We start from the raw sequence: 19,449 nt of genomic DNA, 5'->3' as shown, positions 1-19,449 counted from the left end.
ATACAAAGGAGAATAAGATAATAACTCAGGCTTCTGTCTTGACTTTTGCAAAAATGTAGTGTTTTCTTCCTGTAGTTCCTTTTAGCATTACACTTGCCACAGCATTTAAAGGGACATATCAGTATACTTGTGTTTTACGACTGTATCCCCTAAATGCCTACAAGGAACATTAATTATTATAAACAACAAGATAAACAGCCTTAATCAATCACACCTGCATGTACACAAATAATTTAGTTGCATGTGGAAGTATGATTATTTATCAACACTCCACATGTGACTGGGAGTGAGATGGCACACGCGCCATGCAGGGTGGTTGTTCTCCTCGTGAGTGTTAATCGTGACTTAGCAGCTTAAGGAAGTCACACTTCCATGGATGATCCCCATGTGCTCTGAACACCACCGCTTTTCACTAAAGGCCAGCAGCGTACAGCCAGCCAGTCCTTCCTACCACAGCCTAAATTTTCTCACCTAATGTACTTGCAGCACACGTTTGGTGCTGTAATCATATAAACACACATCTTGTGTTTTTGAAGTGACATAGGCATGCTGATTGTTAACCTCTGTCTGTCGTGTGTCTGACACACACAGTGACTCACACAGCCAAAGGGAACCAACTGGCCTAGAATGTGACCACATCACTGGAAATGCTGTTTCTAACGTCATTAAATCTCCATGTTTGCAGTCCTTCTGCCCAGATAAGCCAGTCTAGCGCCGAGCGTATGGGCTTGTTTCTTTTATTATTATTATTTTTAGAGATACTGCACATGAAATGGCCTAATCTCTGCAGTGAGCTTTTGCACCAGGCCACCCACAGAGAGAGATGGGGAGAGACACACATGGGAGGGGGTTGTTCAAAAACCAGAAGTAACCTTTGAAGTAATTAGTGTGTGTGTGTGTGTGTGTGTGTGTGTGTGTGTGTGTGTGTGTGTGTGTGTGTGTGTGTGTGTGTGTGTGTGTGTGTGTGTGTGTGTGTGTGTGTGTGTGTGTGTGTGTGTGTGTGTGTGTGTGTGTGTGTGTGTGTGTGTGTGTGTGTGTGTGTGTGTGTGTGTGTGTGTGTGTGTGTGTGTGTGTGTGTGTGTGTGTGTGTGTGTGTGTGTGTGTGTGTGTGTGTGTGTGTGTGTGTGTGTGTGTGTGTGTGTGTGTGTGTGTGTGTGTGTGTGTGTGTGTGTGTGTGTGTGTGTGTGTGTGTGTGTGTGTGTGTGTGTGTGTGTGTGTGTGTGTGTGTGTGTGTGTGTGTGTGTGTGTGTGTTCTGCATACGGTCAAATACAAATTGTACTTAGCAGTCTTGATACAGACTACAAATCCACATATTGACAAAAAAAGACAGGAACATCTTTAAATATCCAGGCAGGGTTATGAGTTGAGTGTGTTCTGCTTTTTGATGAATGAATTCCTTGGGTCCCTTGTGCTGCTGTGGTTATGTTTTGTTTTTTATCTTTTTGTTTTCTTTCTCCCCTATCTCCATTCCTCTTTCCCCGATCGCTTTCTTTTTCTTGTCCCTCTTCCTCTCTGTGGTGGTTAGGAGTAGTAGGGGGGTTTTGCTGTTTTCCGGTAAAGAGAGGCCTTACAGGAAGGAGATATGTGGGACCACTCTTGGAATGATCAGTATCCATTATCCTCAGAGACTCGCTGGAGGGGTGGGGGTTCGGTAACAGGGGACAGCAAAAGACAGTTGCTCTGTTGCTAAGAGACAGGCATGGTACTGGTGGGTGACGTGGCTAGGAGTGATGGAAAAACAGCGCCTTTCTGCTCAGGCAAATCTGTGTTTTCAGCTGTCACACTTAATGATCAAATGATTCTGGCGGCTGAGGAATGTATATTATCATACTAATACTACTGCTATTACTACTACTACTACTACTGTATTACTGTGCAGTCATGTATTCTGGCTTTTGCATACACTGATATATTTCTGAAAAGAGCTTTACTGGATTGAGTGTAAATTCAATCAGCTGTCACAGAATAATCCGTGGTTGTAACAGACTTGAGACCACAAGTTCATACACATCACTGCTACACCACAGAATTCAATAGAATAAGACATAATTACAGTAAATAAAGTAACAATTAAGTCTCAATTTAGTTTAGTTTCTCTTCGTCACTCACCCACTGACATGCTCCATTTTCTCTTTCTCCTTTCTTCCTCTCTATGCTCTATTTGTATAGTAGTCAGGTAGTCTGACTGAGCAGTGTTACATGCAGTTAAAGCCAGATTGAAGAAGGGTTGTGTGAACCCATCTCATAAATTGCACATTGACCCATTTAGATTGAGCACATTGACCAATTCAGATGGAGTACACACGCGCATTTGACCTGTGCCCTGCATGTTGGACCGAAAGTGATATCGGAATATATCAAGACCTTTGACCCAGATCAACTGACAGCATGCTTCGATGGCTTTAAGCTTAGGTGCATTGAGTACAATTCTGCAACAGGCTCTCGATACACACTCCCTGACTGCCCCGGGCTGCCTTGCTTTCCTGTGCCTTAACCTGGAACTATGTGGCTGGAAGGTGTCCATACATATTCAGAAGATATCTAATATCCTTTTGCTTAAGACCTGCCTAGAAAGTTCGCTAGTTAGTTCTTTGCGTTGGGCTTCCCCACATTTATCCGGGCGTTATCACACCGGCAGCTTGATGGTAAAATGGCCTCCCTGTCTGTGTATTGGCTGTGTGAGTGGTGCAAATGTTGGGTCAGGTCTCCCTCTCCCTCTCTCCCTCTCCCTCTCATGCACACACTCAGACACAAAGGCCCTCTTATTTAGACCCTCATGAACTCTATTAGGATTTATTACCTCAGCTTTGTCCCCAGTGAACACGTTTGTCCTATGTTCCAGATTGGGGGCAAACAGGAGGAAGGAATGAAGGAAGGGAGAGGGGAAGGAAGGTAACAGTTTGATTAGTTTTGGGCAAGGGGTGTTACTGATGGTACACAGACATGCATTGTGGAGTGCTGAGGGATTGGGTTGATTCAGCAGTCAAAATGGTGAGAATAGTAGCATATTTGTTTGGTTTTCAGCCTGGAAGTAACATAAAATGCAGTTTTACCCACATTATTTGGTGTCTGTGTGGAACCATAGACAGAATAAAGTGGGAAACCAGTAATGTAAATAGTAATAAAATACTATAGAACTATACAATTTAAAATATTTGTAAACACCAGTGCATCATGCCCCACTGCTCTTATTTTTTCAAACAGGTTTCGATTTCTAAAACGTATTTCTGTGTGTGCGTATATGACAGACAGAGAGAGAGAGAGAGAGACTGGAGTGGGGAGCTTGTTCGTATCGCAAGAAGCCTTTTGTCGGTGTCCAGACAGTCTGATCTCACTAGACTCTAACCTGTCATTATATCGAGCTTGAGCAGCTGAAGAACACGCACATATAGCTGTTTGTGACAGAAATGCTCTTGTACTGCTTTATTATTATAAAAAAGGAATTATTGTTTGCAACTTAAGTGTATCAACCTTTTAGTCTAGGTTTTTAACATAAATATACGTATGTGAGACCACAAAATCAGTGAATCAAATTATATTGACTGGATGTTATAAATACCACAGGACGTTGATAATCAGTTGCTTTACCTTAGAAATGGTCCGTTTGCTCTGTGGACCTCCTGCCGTGTTTTTAATTGGTCCTCTGATGAATGTTGAACCTTCAGTGATGTCAGATGACAAGCGGCTAATGAGGGCTGTCATTCATAATGCAGTGTGAGCTTATATTTATTGACTAAGATCTCAATTCAGTTTGTGTCGTGACGAAGGTAACTAGAATCAGTCTTGAGAAGGAAGACCAATTATTTGTGCAAGCTGCTTCATATTATAAAAGTTATTGATCTGATTTGTAAAACATTTATTCTCATTTTATTATCTTCTTTATTTTTATACAAATGTGAACTCTTCAGGGGTGTGTCCTGAAATAAAGCCATTCATATATTTATGACAGACTTATTGTGCTTTTAAGACCTCTTCTTTGTGTTTTCATTTGCTCTATGTTTTTACTGTTTGTTATATTTAAAGTGTTATAACCTAAATCCAAAATGTTGTAAAATAATCAGTTTGCAAAATGATTATTATTTCACGTATTAGGTAACGGTCTGTGAGAGCCATTTGGAGGCAATGTCAGCCTTCTTCTTTTTTCAATTTTTTCGAGTACGGCTCCTTTTTAATGAAGGCAGTGCAGGTGGAACAGTATTAAGAGAAGTGAACCACACATTTATATTTATTGGTGCTCTTGCCTGCTTTCTCTTCCTGACTTTTAGTTAAAAGCAGTCCTTGAAACTGAACTGAATCTGCCTATTTCTAGGACTTTTTCACATGCTTTCATACAAATCCAAAAATGGTGGATGTGGTATTGATCTCGATGTTTGCTGGAACAAATTCACGGCAACTCTTCTAATGTCTCTTTGCCCTTCTTTCCCACTCCTTTACTCTCCTCCGCATCTGCTGTCTTCCTCAGGTCATGGAAAGCATTTGCCCTTGTTAGAAGTACTATCTCGGACACAGCCAGCACGTGGGTGGTGGTCGGGGGTACATAACCTAAGTCAGCTGGTGGTCATGTGTGAAGCTGCGGTCTGATGCCCACCCTCCCCTCAGCGCTGGCCATGGACGGGGAGAACTACCTGCATCCAGAAGGCCCTCAGCTGGACAGCAGCTTGTTCTCGGTGGCCTCCCCTAACATGGAGGTATGCTGTGGGATTTGATTTGCATTTATTTAGACGCCATTGCATTTTCAGTTAACTTACACGGCTTGTTCTTTTCTTGTTATCCTGTCCATGTGTCTGTACTATCTATACACATTAAATTCAATATTATTGAATTGAATATTAGTATGTCATTATTTATCACTCCCTTTTATGTTTATGTTCTTTTACAGAAGTCACATCAATTCCTTAAAATAAAATAAATTGACATATTGCCCTTGAGATATGTGTATATATGTATGTGTATACGAATATGTCTCTATACAATATATACAGTATGTGTGTATATATACAGTATATACAGTATGTATCTATACAGTTTATATACATATAGTACAGGACAATGCACTGCTACAGTGTTGAATGATATACTGACAAGTTAAACTAGGTTTAAACGTTATGACTCTTTTCTTTTCACCTCAAATATTTACTTCTGAGTACTGGTGTATGTGACTTCTCCAGAACAGTAATTGAAGTTTGAAAGAAGCGTGGAAAAGGAAGTGATCTTACATTTGGTGTTAATTTCCAAGCACAGCTGCTTATGAATGATCAGCGGTTTCCATGTAGATGAGGCCAAATATTAAAAGGGTCATGTCACCCACACCTTCTCACTTATCTCGAGGTGTCTACATTGTCTTTTATTTTGAAGCAATGTGCCCTCTGAGGTTTTTATTGTAACTACTACTGAATTTGTTATTTTTGGTGTTCACGGTTTCGAAACATTACAAGATAAGCCGGTGTCAGTTTCAGTATTAATTGGAAGTGATCTCTACCAAAGAAATTGTCCCAATAACAAAAATATTCCGTTCAGCTCCACTGTAATGGGGTAGAGACAGAAATACCAAAGAATTTCCCAAAATCTCAGCTCATATAATGGAAATTTTAGATACCACTAGAGACAATTAGTGAACTGCCTGTTTTAAAGGCTTGCACAGTTACACTGAAACTATATTACGTCATCTATTACATGCAGTCAGTTGTTCCAAATACTTTGTAGAGTGAAGACGTGGTTTGATGTTTATTTATTTCTATGGTTGGTTTTTTTTGTAACATGACAGATTTTCATTTTGTTCTGTTTTAGAGTTCAATATATTCCTCCTCTGGTTCCTGGGGCTCCTACTCTCAGCAGGCTGGATACAGCATACACTGCCCTATGCAATCTGGAAACCAGTAAGTAAATACAAACACGTTTGCCTTGCATTATCATGAGCAGAGAATGACAGTATACCAGATGAAAGCTTGACAAGAGAAGACACAATAAGTTTGGAGCAACTTTCACACTGTGCACCGGTTCACACATGGTGGCTGAGAATGTTCCATTACAAATACTATGTTCAGTACAGCAGGCTTTGACCTTTTCGAGCGAGGGCTGAAATTGGGCGATAACTTCACACATGAGAGAACAAAATGTCTCATAAGCTCCGGGACTCTTAAGTACTACGCAGTTATATGTAGTTGTTATACGTGTGGTGTTTGTTATGAGGTTGTCTCATGAATATTTTCACAACGGTGTGTATATTTGAATAATGCATCACGGTAAGAAAGCCTCTTTCACATGGCAAACAAACACATTCCCCTATATTTCTAAACCTAATAGGACACACAGACTGACTTGCAAAGATAAAATGCATTAAAATCAACCCATTTAGTATGTTTGCATTCTAATGGACAGATGCGTTGAATTCAGAATTGTGTATTCTGTGACTTTACCACAGGACAAGTGTTTGAACAGGAAACAGGTATAGACACTTCTTATGTTGATTGATCATGAATTATTATGTATTATTCAGGGCATCTCCCTGAAAGTCGATGAGTCAAATCATCTGTCAGTGGCCTCGCAGTCGATTTCAAATTCTTCAAGTTGAGCCATCTTTTTTTTTTCTTCGTGTTGTCAGTCAGCGTGCATTAAATGATATCATTATATTCTAGCAGATTGAGCGCATGTTTCACAGATTTGCATGGTGATGACAAAAAGTCCCTCCCACAAAGCATGGTAAAGGAGACTGGGTCAGGTAGGTGGTGGTCATCACAGCTGACAGCTGACTGCTGACTGTTGCAGCCGTGTGATTTAATAATTTAATCCCCATTCAAGTTAACCGTAGCACTAAACCAGAAGTAGCTCTTTGTACATCCATGGCTGTGATGCACAAAAGGAAAATGCCCAACACCACACCACCGTCCCTTATCTGCCGTTTGATATTGATATTTTTGGTTCATTATGAAACTGTGGCAGGGTGCATTTGACTGCATTTGGCTATGTTAAAGCTGCAGTCAGCAAGTCTGGCAGATCGAGTTAACCCTAACCCAAATTTCAAATGTCTCAAGCCTCTCCCCAACTGTCACCGAGCTCCGAGCTCTCCAATCGAGTTAACGTTAGTGCGCGTACACCAGATTCCTGTGATTGTGCCTGTGTCTTCTGTCATCGATAAATGGCAGGGAGTACACGCTACATGGAGGTAGGCCGGCTAACTTACTCATAGATAGCTTCTGCTAACATCATCAAGCGTATGCCTAGCTTGAGGCGTGTGCCTGTGATATTGTAACATGCGTGAGCGGGGAGGCGGGGATCTGTGGTGTGTGCACAAACTGAGTCTCAGCTCTGCGCTGTGTGGACAGGATGACTCCGGTGCTGTGGATTTCTATATGCACGTAGAGGTGCGTTTTTTAATTTTATTTAACAGCCAGAACTGACGAGTTTTTTTTTTAATCTGATTCGGGTGCAGCCCTGGTGTTATTGAATCCCATTATCCAAGCACCTGAAGTGACCTAACACAATCAGGCCAACACATCACTTCTAAACTGACACGACACCACCCGCTCACATCATTGGGGATGGTCTCCTTTATCAGACCTCCTTCATTTCCTGTAGCGGGTGGCCTGGTGACAGCCTTACCGGGGGGTTAATCTCCACATCTTGCAACTGTTCTGTGTTTTAATGACCTCACCGCTAAATTGGAGATGTTTGTCTCTTTCCTCCCACATACGGTGAGCGTGTGTGCCCCGCGCATGTGAGAATGTGTAATTCAAAGACTGTGCAGCATCTTGTCTGCATCTCTTCTGTGTCTATGTCCCATCTGTTGCTGGTCTGACTTTGCTTGGCTTTTCTAAATCGCTGTCTCTATTAGTAATGGAAATGTAGGTATGTATGTATGTAAGATAGAGAGGGAAAACAGTTGTCATGGTCAAAACGTCTGAAGTGACTTGGACTTAGTCATCGCCAAACCTGTGTCGTACTGAACAAAACTTAGGTGTTTGTACAAGTAGTGGTGTTTTGTGTTGTTATTGCCGTCTGTGCAGTGTTTCTTTGAAAGTGCAAGCAGCAGATGACGTGAGAACAAGGTCTGTGGTTTTCAGGTTCACTCGCAGTAGGATTTTCTGACATCAGGCTAGTTGTGAAATACCCCTAATCTCACTGTCCGTCTTACAATGTACAAATATCGTGATTAAAATCATGATGTGTTCATGGTTTAGAATAAGATCGGTGTGATTGAATATCATCTCGTGGCTTCATTATTGTGTTGTTAAGGCCCTTATCTCACTAAAACAACGTCCTGTAAAAAAGGTGTTGATTCAGCATTATTCAGTAAATGTTTTGTCCCAGAGCGATAAGACATATTCGTTAACTGGGACTAATAACTTATTATAAGGAGGACGCTCTTTGTAACCATTTTTGCTGCAGGGCTTAAAACGTTTTTTCATCAGTAAACAGGACAGACATTTTAAAGCTCTATATCTCTTTCTAGTCCAGTTTTCTTAACTTAGTTCAGTATTTCTCATATTCAGCTAGCCTCTTTTTCAACTTGACCCTACATTCGCTCCTCTGTCCTTCTATGGTCTACAGGAACCATGGTTTTCATGTGTTTCCAACGCACTGTAGAGGATTGCCTGAATGTTCTTTTGTTACTGTGCCAGTCGGTGTTTAATCAGATAATTTAATGGTAAGGTAGATCCCCACATGGAAAAATTAATCAGTGTTAAAAGGCATTAAAAATCACCAGACAGAAGGAACACAATTATACAAGCATGATCAGAGCCACAATGCAAACACAGTTTAAACCAGTGTATTACACAATGAGCTACACTCGGCATCAGAAATTGTATTTTAAATAATTGTCCAAAAGCTCCAAATAATGTTCTCCAACAGGAACAGTCCAAAGTTAAATCAAAAATCACTTTAGGGTTTCAAGCACAACAAAATAAAGAAAGAATTTCAGTTTGTTTAATTCTGATTTATTTGTTTTTTGTAGGAGTGAATCATCTTCTCAAACTAAATAATAAAGGATCTCTGATAAGTTTCAGTTTCGTTTTCCCCATTAGGGGTGGAGCCTCTTCCCAAACAATTAAAAAAAACGATCTCTGAACAAGTGAATCTCCAACGCTGTCAGAGTTAACTGAGAATTGTAAACACGCGACCATGTAGAGACAGAATTTACATGCTGTCGTGTAAATAAGATCAATAACATGAGGCTTTTTAGTTTGTTTACTAAAAGGACAAAGTATAGTGCTTTTCTATAGGAAAGAGATCCTTAAATGAATCCGGCTGTGATCTGACGCTTTTCAGAAAATATAATTCGATAAAATTAACTTGACGATTGACATTCAAGGGGGGCGGGGGGTGCCGTTGGGAGGGGCGCAGTGCCCCCTAATATGATGGGATGGGAAACATTGGTCATAATATAATTGATTAAAGCCTGTAGCTGTCTTCTCACATGGCCATTGAGAACAAGCAGACTGCATCAAATGGCACCAGTGAGGAAAGAAATGTGAATGGGCCAGTGGTGCTCTGTTTGCACTGGTGTGCTCACTCACCTCTGCACAGCAAGGAACTGTTATTAGTGGTGATAAAAAATGTCACTGACACTCTGCAAATGGACGCTGTTGAGTTAGAACAAGAACGGGTCTATTTTAGATCACAACACTGGAGTTTGCAGAGCATAGACGTCTTAACAGCAACTCCTGTACAGCATAATGCAATCCAATACACAAGGTAGTATTTATGTCTCACAACAAGAAGGTACAGCTGGATACCGGGTTCAATCCATGGTCCTGGAAGGGCCTTTTTGTGCGGAGTTTGCCTGTTCTCCCTGTGTTTTCCCCTGGATACTCTGGTTTTAACCCAACACACCAAAAGGATGTATGTTAGTTTAGTACTCCTGTCAGGGCCCATAACCAAGGCATTGAACTGAAGTTGAAATGTAATGCAAAAGTATGAGCGCTTTGTTGAGACTGTTTCAAAGAGGTTATGATTCTTATGGGTATCACTTGGTGTGTTGCTGATCATTGTTTCGTGATACAAGGCTCCAGCTGGGGCTAAGACCTCATATGGGGTCAATGGATGTTCATGTTCTAAATCTATTATATTGCTAATTCTATATTACTTTAACGAAGACTTTTGCAACTCAGAATATGGGGTGACAGGCTAGAAAGGCTTGAGATGTCCTGACCGCAGGCTCTATTTTGAGGTTGGCACACAGTGAGGAGCGACACTGCACACAGAACGTGAATTTTCCCACACAGAGAGACACAGCAGAGGGTGTGTCATTGTCAGTCAAGCAGGGCACTACAATCTTAGTGCCAAGGACAACTGTGTCTTGCACTGTCCCCTGCCCTGGTCCGCCTGCTCAGAACAGGTCGATATCCCAGCCCACCAGTACTGTAATACAGTACTCCGTTATTACTTTATTTTTTGGTGATGGCAAACTCACATAACCCTCTGTAACACAAACCCCTTTCATTAATGTTTTGCTTGTCTTGTTCACTTTTCTTTTATGTTTGTGAACCAGCTGATAATACAGGGGGGGCGGGGGGTGATTAGTGTTATTCTGATTATGGCATCAATGTCAGTGAGACATAAAGATTGAAAAATGAATTTGACCACCACCTGTTATCCACACATGGCTAGTATCTCTTGATGATTGCATCTCCTTTACCCTGTTGACTCCTTCCAGCCATCTGAAGGCAGCAAGAAACTGTTTCATTTGCAGATGATCAAGCCACAATCTTATGCATTGCATCTGCTGTTTAAATTCTGTGGAAGAAACATCAAACTGTTGCAAAATAACCACAAAAACCTCCTTGTTTATGTGCACATCAAACTCGACAGTTGTGATTAATTATTCTGTGCAGTTTCCACAGCAGTGTGTTTGAGATAGATACAGGGAAAACAGTTCACACAGTTGAAAAATTGTAGATCAATCAGATTTATTCTTCATTAATAACTCCCTCTCCTTCTCCTGGTGTCTCCCGGTCTGGATGTTAACCTCCTCAAACACATATCATAATATGGCATTAAAAAAACATGTAATTAAAAAGCTCTATATTGTTTATTGTGTTAATGAACAACCTAAAATATGTTGGGGTTTCTTGTTGTTCTTATTAATTAAAAAAAAACAATTTAAAGTGGGAAAATACTGTAAGTCCCCACTGTTTTGAATCACTTTTATCAAACAACAGTAACAGTTTGTGGTAGTATGGTTAGGTCTGCCCCAAACAGCTGTGTCTGGGTGTTTGTTCACAGTAAAAGAATAAGAAATCTGCTTCTCTGTTTGTCTTGTTTATTTCTGATTGTCTATGACCAAATCTTAAGTTATCAATCATTAACATGGCTCTGTGGAATAGGACTACATTATGCTACAAGATACTGAACATTATTTCTTTGCTATATGCAGTATTTCAAAAAGTTGCAGGAAAAACAATCAGAGCCTCAGTCTTTCTCTTTGATGCAATGAAACCGTGAATCGAGGTGAGCTTTTTAATATCCTGACTGCAAACTTTGGTTTGACATGTTGCCTGACGTGTTAGCTAGTTCTCTTAGTCAAAGGTCACTTATTAGTCACTGTTGATGGCATGATTGTGTTTGCTGTAAGGAAGAGTTCTTCCAAGGAATCAAAACTGGCTATTGTCGTGTTTCATTGTCTACTGTACAGTCTCAGAGCGTGCGGGTTATATCCAGTTTTTCCATGGAAGTAGCAATATACTGTTGATGATCGTTCTGGTGGAATTACGGTAGGAGTCCTCACAGTCATTTGACAGAACTGATCCAACAGTTCAAGTCCTCTTATTGGGAAATTGTCATCACATTCAGCAGACTGTCAGGAAATTAGTACGGTATCTTTGTAAAGTATCTAAAAATTGCAGTGTATCATCAAATAAGAGATTGTGGGACAATAACACGGTTCAATAGATGATCTGTACACAGCTACGGGCTTCGTAGTTTGGGAAGGCTGCATGTAAACAAACAGTAAGTCAATCAGCTCCTTTGGCCGAGAGCCCCGATCCAGCTTTGTGTTGTTGGAAAGCAGCTGATGCCGGTCTGCCAAGACTTCTGCTGCAATAATATCACTGTCCTATCACTGTTGGCTGAAGGGCCAGAAAGGGGATTTCCAGTGTCAAAGATTGTTTTCTTCCACCCCGAGTGCTATGATCTTTCTGAGAATTAAGCCAGTTCTTTACCTGTATGATCCAATTACCTTTTTTTTTCTACGTTATGTTCACTACTCATCGTGATTACTGCAGTTAATCTGGTTTCTTTCAGTGTCAATGTAACATTGAACTTCTTATTTTTCTTGACTGCAGTAAACAGAGCTACAGCCACTATCCCCTAAAAGTTTGTCATTTTTCACACACATTTGTGCATTTGTGGTCACTATTTATTTTTCAGCGGTAAAAAATATTTCATCATGTAAACGGTTGAATATCAAATTTTTCTGCATGTTGTTTGGAAAATTAAACAAAAAAATACAGGGATCATGTTTTTCATAGAGCGGCTTCTAAACGCTGGCTAAAGGCTGTCCTTTCATTCTGTGTGTTTTGAACTGAAATAAATCAGGCTTACAGATCTCTGGCCCGTGTCGTAGGGTCCAGAGCTAAATCCAGTGAATAGCTTTGGCCAAGCTCATTCCCTCTGAGCCCGAGCCCTGGCGCATGATTGGATGAGAGAAACATGGGCGGGTACTGACAAAGGTTTAGTTTTGCTTTCGTTTTGAGTGAATGTCCACCCTTATCAGCAAACTTTGTGGTTACTTTCTGATGATTTGTGATGTGCTCAGCCAGAAACTGAAAACACCTCATGTTGGGACTAGACAGGCTATGGATCCGTGTCTCATATTAACACTGGGCTCAGGGAGGATGGTCGGTACTAATGAAAGTTGGACCTTGGATCCTCAAAGTCGGTAGGAGCTGTTCTTGTTCTCCATTTGGCTTTATGTAGAGGTTAAGCTCTTGCCCTCTCATTCTCATCTTATTTAAAACCCCTAACTCTTTCTGTTTTACTTGATAGGTTTCTATATACCACTTGTATCTTTGACAGTTGAAGTTGCCACTTTGTACTCTTAACACCAGGACTTTTAGACTCTTTGATTTAGAAAGATACAGGAGCACATTGCTTCACTCCACTGGCATCAGTCCATTCCTTAATTACATTTTCAGGCGGTTGTCTATAAACAAAACTGAAAGTGTTTTCATTACATTTGTGGGATGCGTTTGCTGAAAATGTGATGTGATTCTTTTATATAAGTATTACAATACTAGTTTACCATCTTCAGAAAACACCGTGCTCTATTCTGACTGTGACAGCTGACCATTTGATCACACAGGCTGTTCAAAGTGCAATTCAGTCCTCTACTGGAGCAAAACAGAAAAAGAAGGCTGTGGTTGTACTTTGCAGTTGTACGGTTTAGTTTGTGTTACTGTATTCGGATGAAGAAATGGGTATGGGTTTTACTTGGAGAAGTCACTGTGAAACAAACTGAATGTCTTCTTCCCCCTCCAGGCAATACCACTTGAACAGCAGCACTACCACCACCACTCCGGATGTGCACATGGACATGTACTCGGGATTCCCTGACGTGGACTTTTCCAGCCTCAACCCCCCTAGAAATGGAGACTTCCCCCAGGTTTGTTTCATATATCTGTTATACATATTGTACTAAAGTAACACGGACACATTGTAGTGCCTACAAGTGCCAGTATGAAAACACCCATACACACTCAAACATTTAGATGCATCTTTCTATTTATCCCCCATCTGTTTCCATCTGTTCCTCTGTGACTTACTTATCAGAGGGAAGGACCGTGCCTCCCACCTTCTTCTTTTATCCTGTAATCCACGTGTATTCAGCTCTCCTTAATTTACCATAGTGCTCGCCTGATTAAAGGCTAGTGTTGTCTAGACGACTGCAGGGGCACCTGCCCCATTCCTGTCAAGGCATGTCATTAATGAGACGCTGTAATTTCACATTCTTTTACACCTCTACACTGCATCTTCATAAATCACTGTCGGGTAAACCCAGAATCTCTTTGTCATTTGTACTCATGCTTCAAATGAGTCCACAATGTTGCTTTTGAGTCTCTCTGTGATCGTCCCCATCCGGGGGAGATGCAATTCATAAGACTAAAACGATCATTTCAGGATTAATTATTACTTTGACATGGGCGGCAAAGTAAAGGTGCAGGCTTCAACTCACTCATATATGCACTTCGCCATTTCGGATGATTACTATCCATCATTTGCATTTTCTATTTGTGTGTCCGTCCAGCCAGTTAGAATCATATGAATAGGAGCCAATTGTGACACAGGCCAGTGATTTTCTAATCTTAGGCCTATTTGGGTTGAGGCGATGAGTGTCATTATGGAACCATATTAAAAAAATATGCTACAATGATGAGTTTTAAAGAGGGGCAGTCATGGGTTGCCAAGCAGACTTGCTGTATCCCTCCCTATAATTAGCCTGTCTGACAGTAGAGACTTCATAACTATCTGGGGTTTTCTTGGTTCAACATAAGGCCAAAGCAGTAAATAATAAGGGAAGGGCTGAGGTGTGACAGCAAGTGCAAGTGAAAATGTATTTCTTACCTTGATTGATTATGCATGTTTGAAGCTTTTCACTGAATAATACAACATGCTCTTATAGTATCAGTTAAAACTGCTGTTGGCCTGGATTTTATGTCTCCTTGCGTTTCTTTTCTGTGAATAAAATCAGTATTGCCGGATAATGAAATCCAGCAAACTGATATCTTATAGTCTTTCTTGCATGTCGCTATATTATTGAATAAAGCAGCATTCACAAGACTGCAGTGCAATGCATTTAATGTAATATACATTGTAATTTAATAAATTAAAATGCACATGGGAATGCCATTTGTTAGATAAAAATTCTCACTAATACTATAAGAGTTCTCAATTTGTGGGTCGGGGGATGTGTTTTTCTTTAAACTGCTGTGTAATTGAGCTCAGTCTCTCTGGACGCTGCATAGTCTTACAGCCTAAGCTGTATTAGACGTGTGTGTATATGCAGATGTTCTTGCACTTTATGAACCCCGTTATAAAAATACATTTCCTCCAAATCTCTACTATTATTGCCACTTAACAAGGCAAGGGAAGCACAAATAGACACAAAACTACTCATAAGTTTCATTTCATGTTTGTGTCCAGGTGTGTGGATGAGTGTGATAAGTTTTTGGGGAAAAAAAGAATGTTTGACGTCATATGGAGGTGTTGTGTATTTGTATCAATAGTAAACTGTGGAGATTTCAAGAACAAAGGCTTCACATAAAGGCTTTTATACAAAAGAAAGTAATGTGTCATCCTCATCACGTGTGCCGTTCTGCTGGCATGGATTTTGTGATTCATGTGGGATTTCCCTAGCTTTCCATCCGTCCAACTATAGCGTTACTCCTTACAAGTAATTACGAGAGTTCTTGATTATGTGATACATGTTGGATGTGCTCATCCGTCTACATTTTAAAAATGTATGGCTTCACAGATCTCATATTTATGTGGTCTAGTTTAAATGAGCTCCTTCATCACTGGTGCATTTATGAGCAGCATGTTTTGGTTTCCCGGCAGAAGAAACGTGGAATGTTATGGTGGCTGAGAGTGAGAGAGAGAGAGAGAGAGAGACGTTTTGTGCTTGTGTTGTGCTTTCTCAGCTGTTCTTTCTGGTTTTGGACACTCCCTGCCATGTGAGGCACGCGGAGAAAATGTAAGTCACGGGGTCATCATGACTAATCCGCCACATCACGCTCAGACCCCATTTTCATCCTCCACCTTCTTTCCCTCCATCTCCATGGTGTGCTGACCATGCCCACATTTACTCTATTCATGCACGTTAAGGTAGCAGAGTTTCTTTGTTTTCTTTTCACTGTTGAACCGTGACGGCCCAGAAGACGTGTGTGACTGGGTGGAAATGTTGATCTGATCATCAGGTGACTGCCGTGTTTATCTGAGCCATGTCCTTGTTTCAGCTAAGTTGAGATAAGATACAACATTATTGATTTCCATCTGGGAAATTCAATTGTTGCAGCAGTACAGTAGAACCAACATAAATAAAAAGTATAGAAGACGTACATACACTAAAATATAATATAATAAAACATGGACTATATATAGTGCAGTTACAGCTGCAGAGTCATAAGTGAAATCTTTTTTGGTTTGCACGGCTCCCCGCAGTGTTATTGTGTTTTATGCAGTTCACCAGAGCTCTGTTGGAATATCCTCATATTGTAAGGCAGCACACTGTGAAGGATGTGGACAGGATATCTATCTCTAGATTGAGCCAAATGTTTGTTTGTATTTCAATGAATAGACTCCCATTTAAGACTTTATATCCTTCTTAGATTGTCAGTCAATTACAATATATCACAAGCCGATAACCATAATAAATAGAGTACATGGCCTCTGCGCAATGATGTGGATGAAGTGGGCCTCTCACATATTTAGTAATATTTATTTGATTTGGACAATTAAATTGTGCTTCAGTGTCACCAGAAAGTGTCCCAGTTATGTCACAATAAAAACTTCCAATGAAGCCTAAATTCCTTTCCCCCTATTCTAGATCCTAGATCCCCTATTAATTTGCAAGTAATTAATGAATGTCATGAGTAAATAATCCATGTCCACTAAAGTACGTGACACATATCCCGCTGCATGTTTGTATTTTATTTATTTTCCGTCTTTATTTATTTCAGATTCAATAGATCTAGACAATGGTTTTATGAAGAAATGTCCAGTTTATAGTAATTGATCATTTGATATCAGTAACAAACTGCACAGTCCTATCCAGGAAACTTCCCCAGAAATAACAGTTTCACATTAGATATTTCTTGGATGTCACTGGGAAACTAGCAGTCCTGTCTGTACAAGAATTAACTGCTGAGGCGTCCTCTATCTTTATTAACATTAACTCTGATAACTCCAACTGTGCTGTGCAAACGCCACCAGAGGTAATTTTTAAAACAAGCTGTAACCTGGATAAAATGCTTCTGATGTCTTAAAACCACTTGTTCTATGCTTTAGAATCATTTGAATCATCATCTGTGGTTTGAAGGAGATTTGTACACTCGGTGTACTAATGCCTCAGTGACATGTGCACACCTGTCTGCAGTCGGGTCATTTGTGGATGTAAAGTACGTGAGCTTTTATGCAGAGCATCAGAATGAAAACAAGACTTACTGGAAGACAAAAAAACAGAACTCATTCACTAACCGCTCTGGCTAACCTCAAAGAGTGAACAGCACTTTGGAAGCGCACAGACTACACACATACTGTACACTTCACTGTATATACACATGTACACAGCAGTAAGGCACGTGTAGGGATAGCCACAGTGTATGGGTTCACTTTCTTTCTCTATGTGGTTCCTTTCACTATTACACACACACTCATGTGCACAGTGCACTTCTAGGAAGAGTTGCTATGCCTCAAGTGTGCTTTTACAGCTCTTTTCAGTTTTGCATCATCATACCCAAAACCCTGAACGTGCCTTCAGCCATGAACCCATGCTAACTATAAGTAGCAACGGGTAGCCATTATTCGGTGCCCACAGACATGCTGGAGAGTCAGTAACTTTTGTCAAATGCAATGCTGGGATAATATCCCTTACATAGTGTTTATGTATGGGGAAATCCCAGAGAACTCGTGGATATAAGAAGAACATGCAGCCCCAAACAGAAAAAAACAAGCTGCTTCAAAAAATTCCAACCACAGAGACATGCTGCATAAGGCCCACTGATTCCAGGATTACATTACAATAATGCATTTACTTTTGAACCTTTGTAACTCCACAGACCCTGTACTATAGACTACTACATCCTTATTTAGCACAGACAAGTATAGTTCGAACTATTAAACTTAAATGTACCTTCAGAATCCAAGGGCTTCTACAGATACTAAATGTGCCAAAATTCAAAAACATTTGAATTAAAATAAATAAAGAAAGAAAGAAATGCTCGATACATCCAGAAATGCCCTGGTGCTATAATGAGACAGAAGGATAAAAACAGAAGTTTGTTACACCCTGAAACTTCTCTGCCTCCATTTTTCATATTACAAAGGGATCAACTTGTTTTTCTTGACTTATTTCTTGTGGCAAGCCAATCATAGTACAAATCAGTTTATATTTCTCAGTTACTTCCTGGTAAGATGGCCTAGTTTTAAGGAGGAAGTTAAAGGTTAATGTGAAGGCTTCTTAATAGGTGCACTGTACCTCGGAGAGTGTGTGCTCAACCTGATCCGTTTTAGCTGTAGATTATCTTTGGATCGTTCAACCTCTCTCTAGCCTGTATTTTTACCAGCTACAACAGCAATACTGGTATTGTTTTCACCTTAAACCGTGTAAGACAGTCTGTGTAGTTAAGATAAAAATGAAACACACACACACACACACACACACACACACACACACACACACACACACACACACACACACACACACACACACACACACACACACACACACACACACACACACACACACACACACACACACACACACACACACACACACACACACACACACACACACACACACACACACACACCATTCATGACCTGATTACAATAGGCTAGACAAAATAAAAACAATTTCATGCAACAGAGATGGTTCATTTGACATGACAAAGCATTTCTTGCAGCATGGCACATGTTTTGTAAAATTTTTGACGTACACTGTTGTAACCATAACAACATTAGCTGATGTTAGCACGTTCAACTTGCGTAAAAACGGAACTGGATTCATACAATAGGAAATGATCATATGTCTCAAGCAGCCACATTGCAGTCATCCCCAGTATTTTGCGAAATAGGAGTGGATACGACAATGACACCGCATGTCGAGGTCTGTACACCAGCTGTGTTTGTGTGTTGTCTATGAAGTCAGACACGGATCCTTCCTTCTTTAGGTTGTAATGCAATGAGGTGTGTGTTGAGTATTTAAAATAAGCTCATCAATGATTCATTCCTCCCTGTTGATCATCTACAGTAACACACACACACACACACACACACACACACACACACACACACACACACATACACATACACATACACATACACACACACACTTTATTCAGAGGATTCCCACTCATTCCATGACGACACCGTGGACAGGCGCCACTCGGTCTCTGAGAGTCTGACTTCCCTTCAGTCCAGCAGAGATGGACATTACAGCACCATACCATGCTGACTTGATATCACATATTCCTGGAAGCCCATGTACGCAAATGGACCCCTCTATTGCATTCATGAAGGAGATAAATCTCATTATTTCTGTTTTCAAATACCACAATTTTCCTTATTTATGGCTCTTAACTAGTTCACACTGTTTTTGATCAGCATCTTGGCTTTGTTGAAATAAACCTTTTGCCACCAGATTCTCAGAATATTATGTTTTAAACAATCACATCCCTAGTTCCAGTAAGCAGGAATGACTATTTATGATAAAGTATTTGTGTTTAATTTTGCAC

General features: G+C 40.4%; 1 protein-coding gene across 3 annotated transcripts in view; it reads left to right on the top strand.

Moving 5' to 3' along the window:
* The window catches only part of sbno2b (strawberry notch homolog 2b), a 63,419-nt gene that overhangs the window by 10,783 nt on the left and 33,187 nt on the right, over window positions 1–19,449 (top strand). For 2 of the 3 annotated variants that reach the window (XM_083940580.1, XM_083940579.1), the window contains exons 2-4: window positions 4,464–4,689; window positions 5,789–5,877; window positions 13,478–13,601. In XM_083940580.1, coding sequence (XP_083796706.1) covers window positions 4,582–4,689; window positions 5,789–5,877; window positions 13,478–13,601 — 321 coding nt within the window. In that variant the 5' untranslated portion in view covers window positions 4,464–4,581. Of the gene's footprint in view, window positions 1–4,463; window positions 4,690–5,788; window positions 5,878–12,792; window positions 12,879–13,477; window positions 13,602–19,449 lie in introns of those variants that run through there. The other variant, XM_083940581.1, reaches the window with a different exon arrangement.

The sequence above is a fragment of the Echiichthys vipera genome (genome assembly GCF_963691815.1).
Source record: "Echiichthys vipera genome assembly, chromosome: 3".
Taxonomy (NCBI): Eukaryota; Metazoa; Chordata; class Actinopteri; order Perciformes; family Trachinidae; genus Echiichthys; species Echiichthys vipera.
This window is presented reverse-complemented; position numbering and strand designations above follow the sequence as displayed.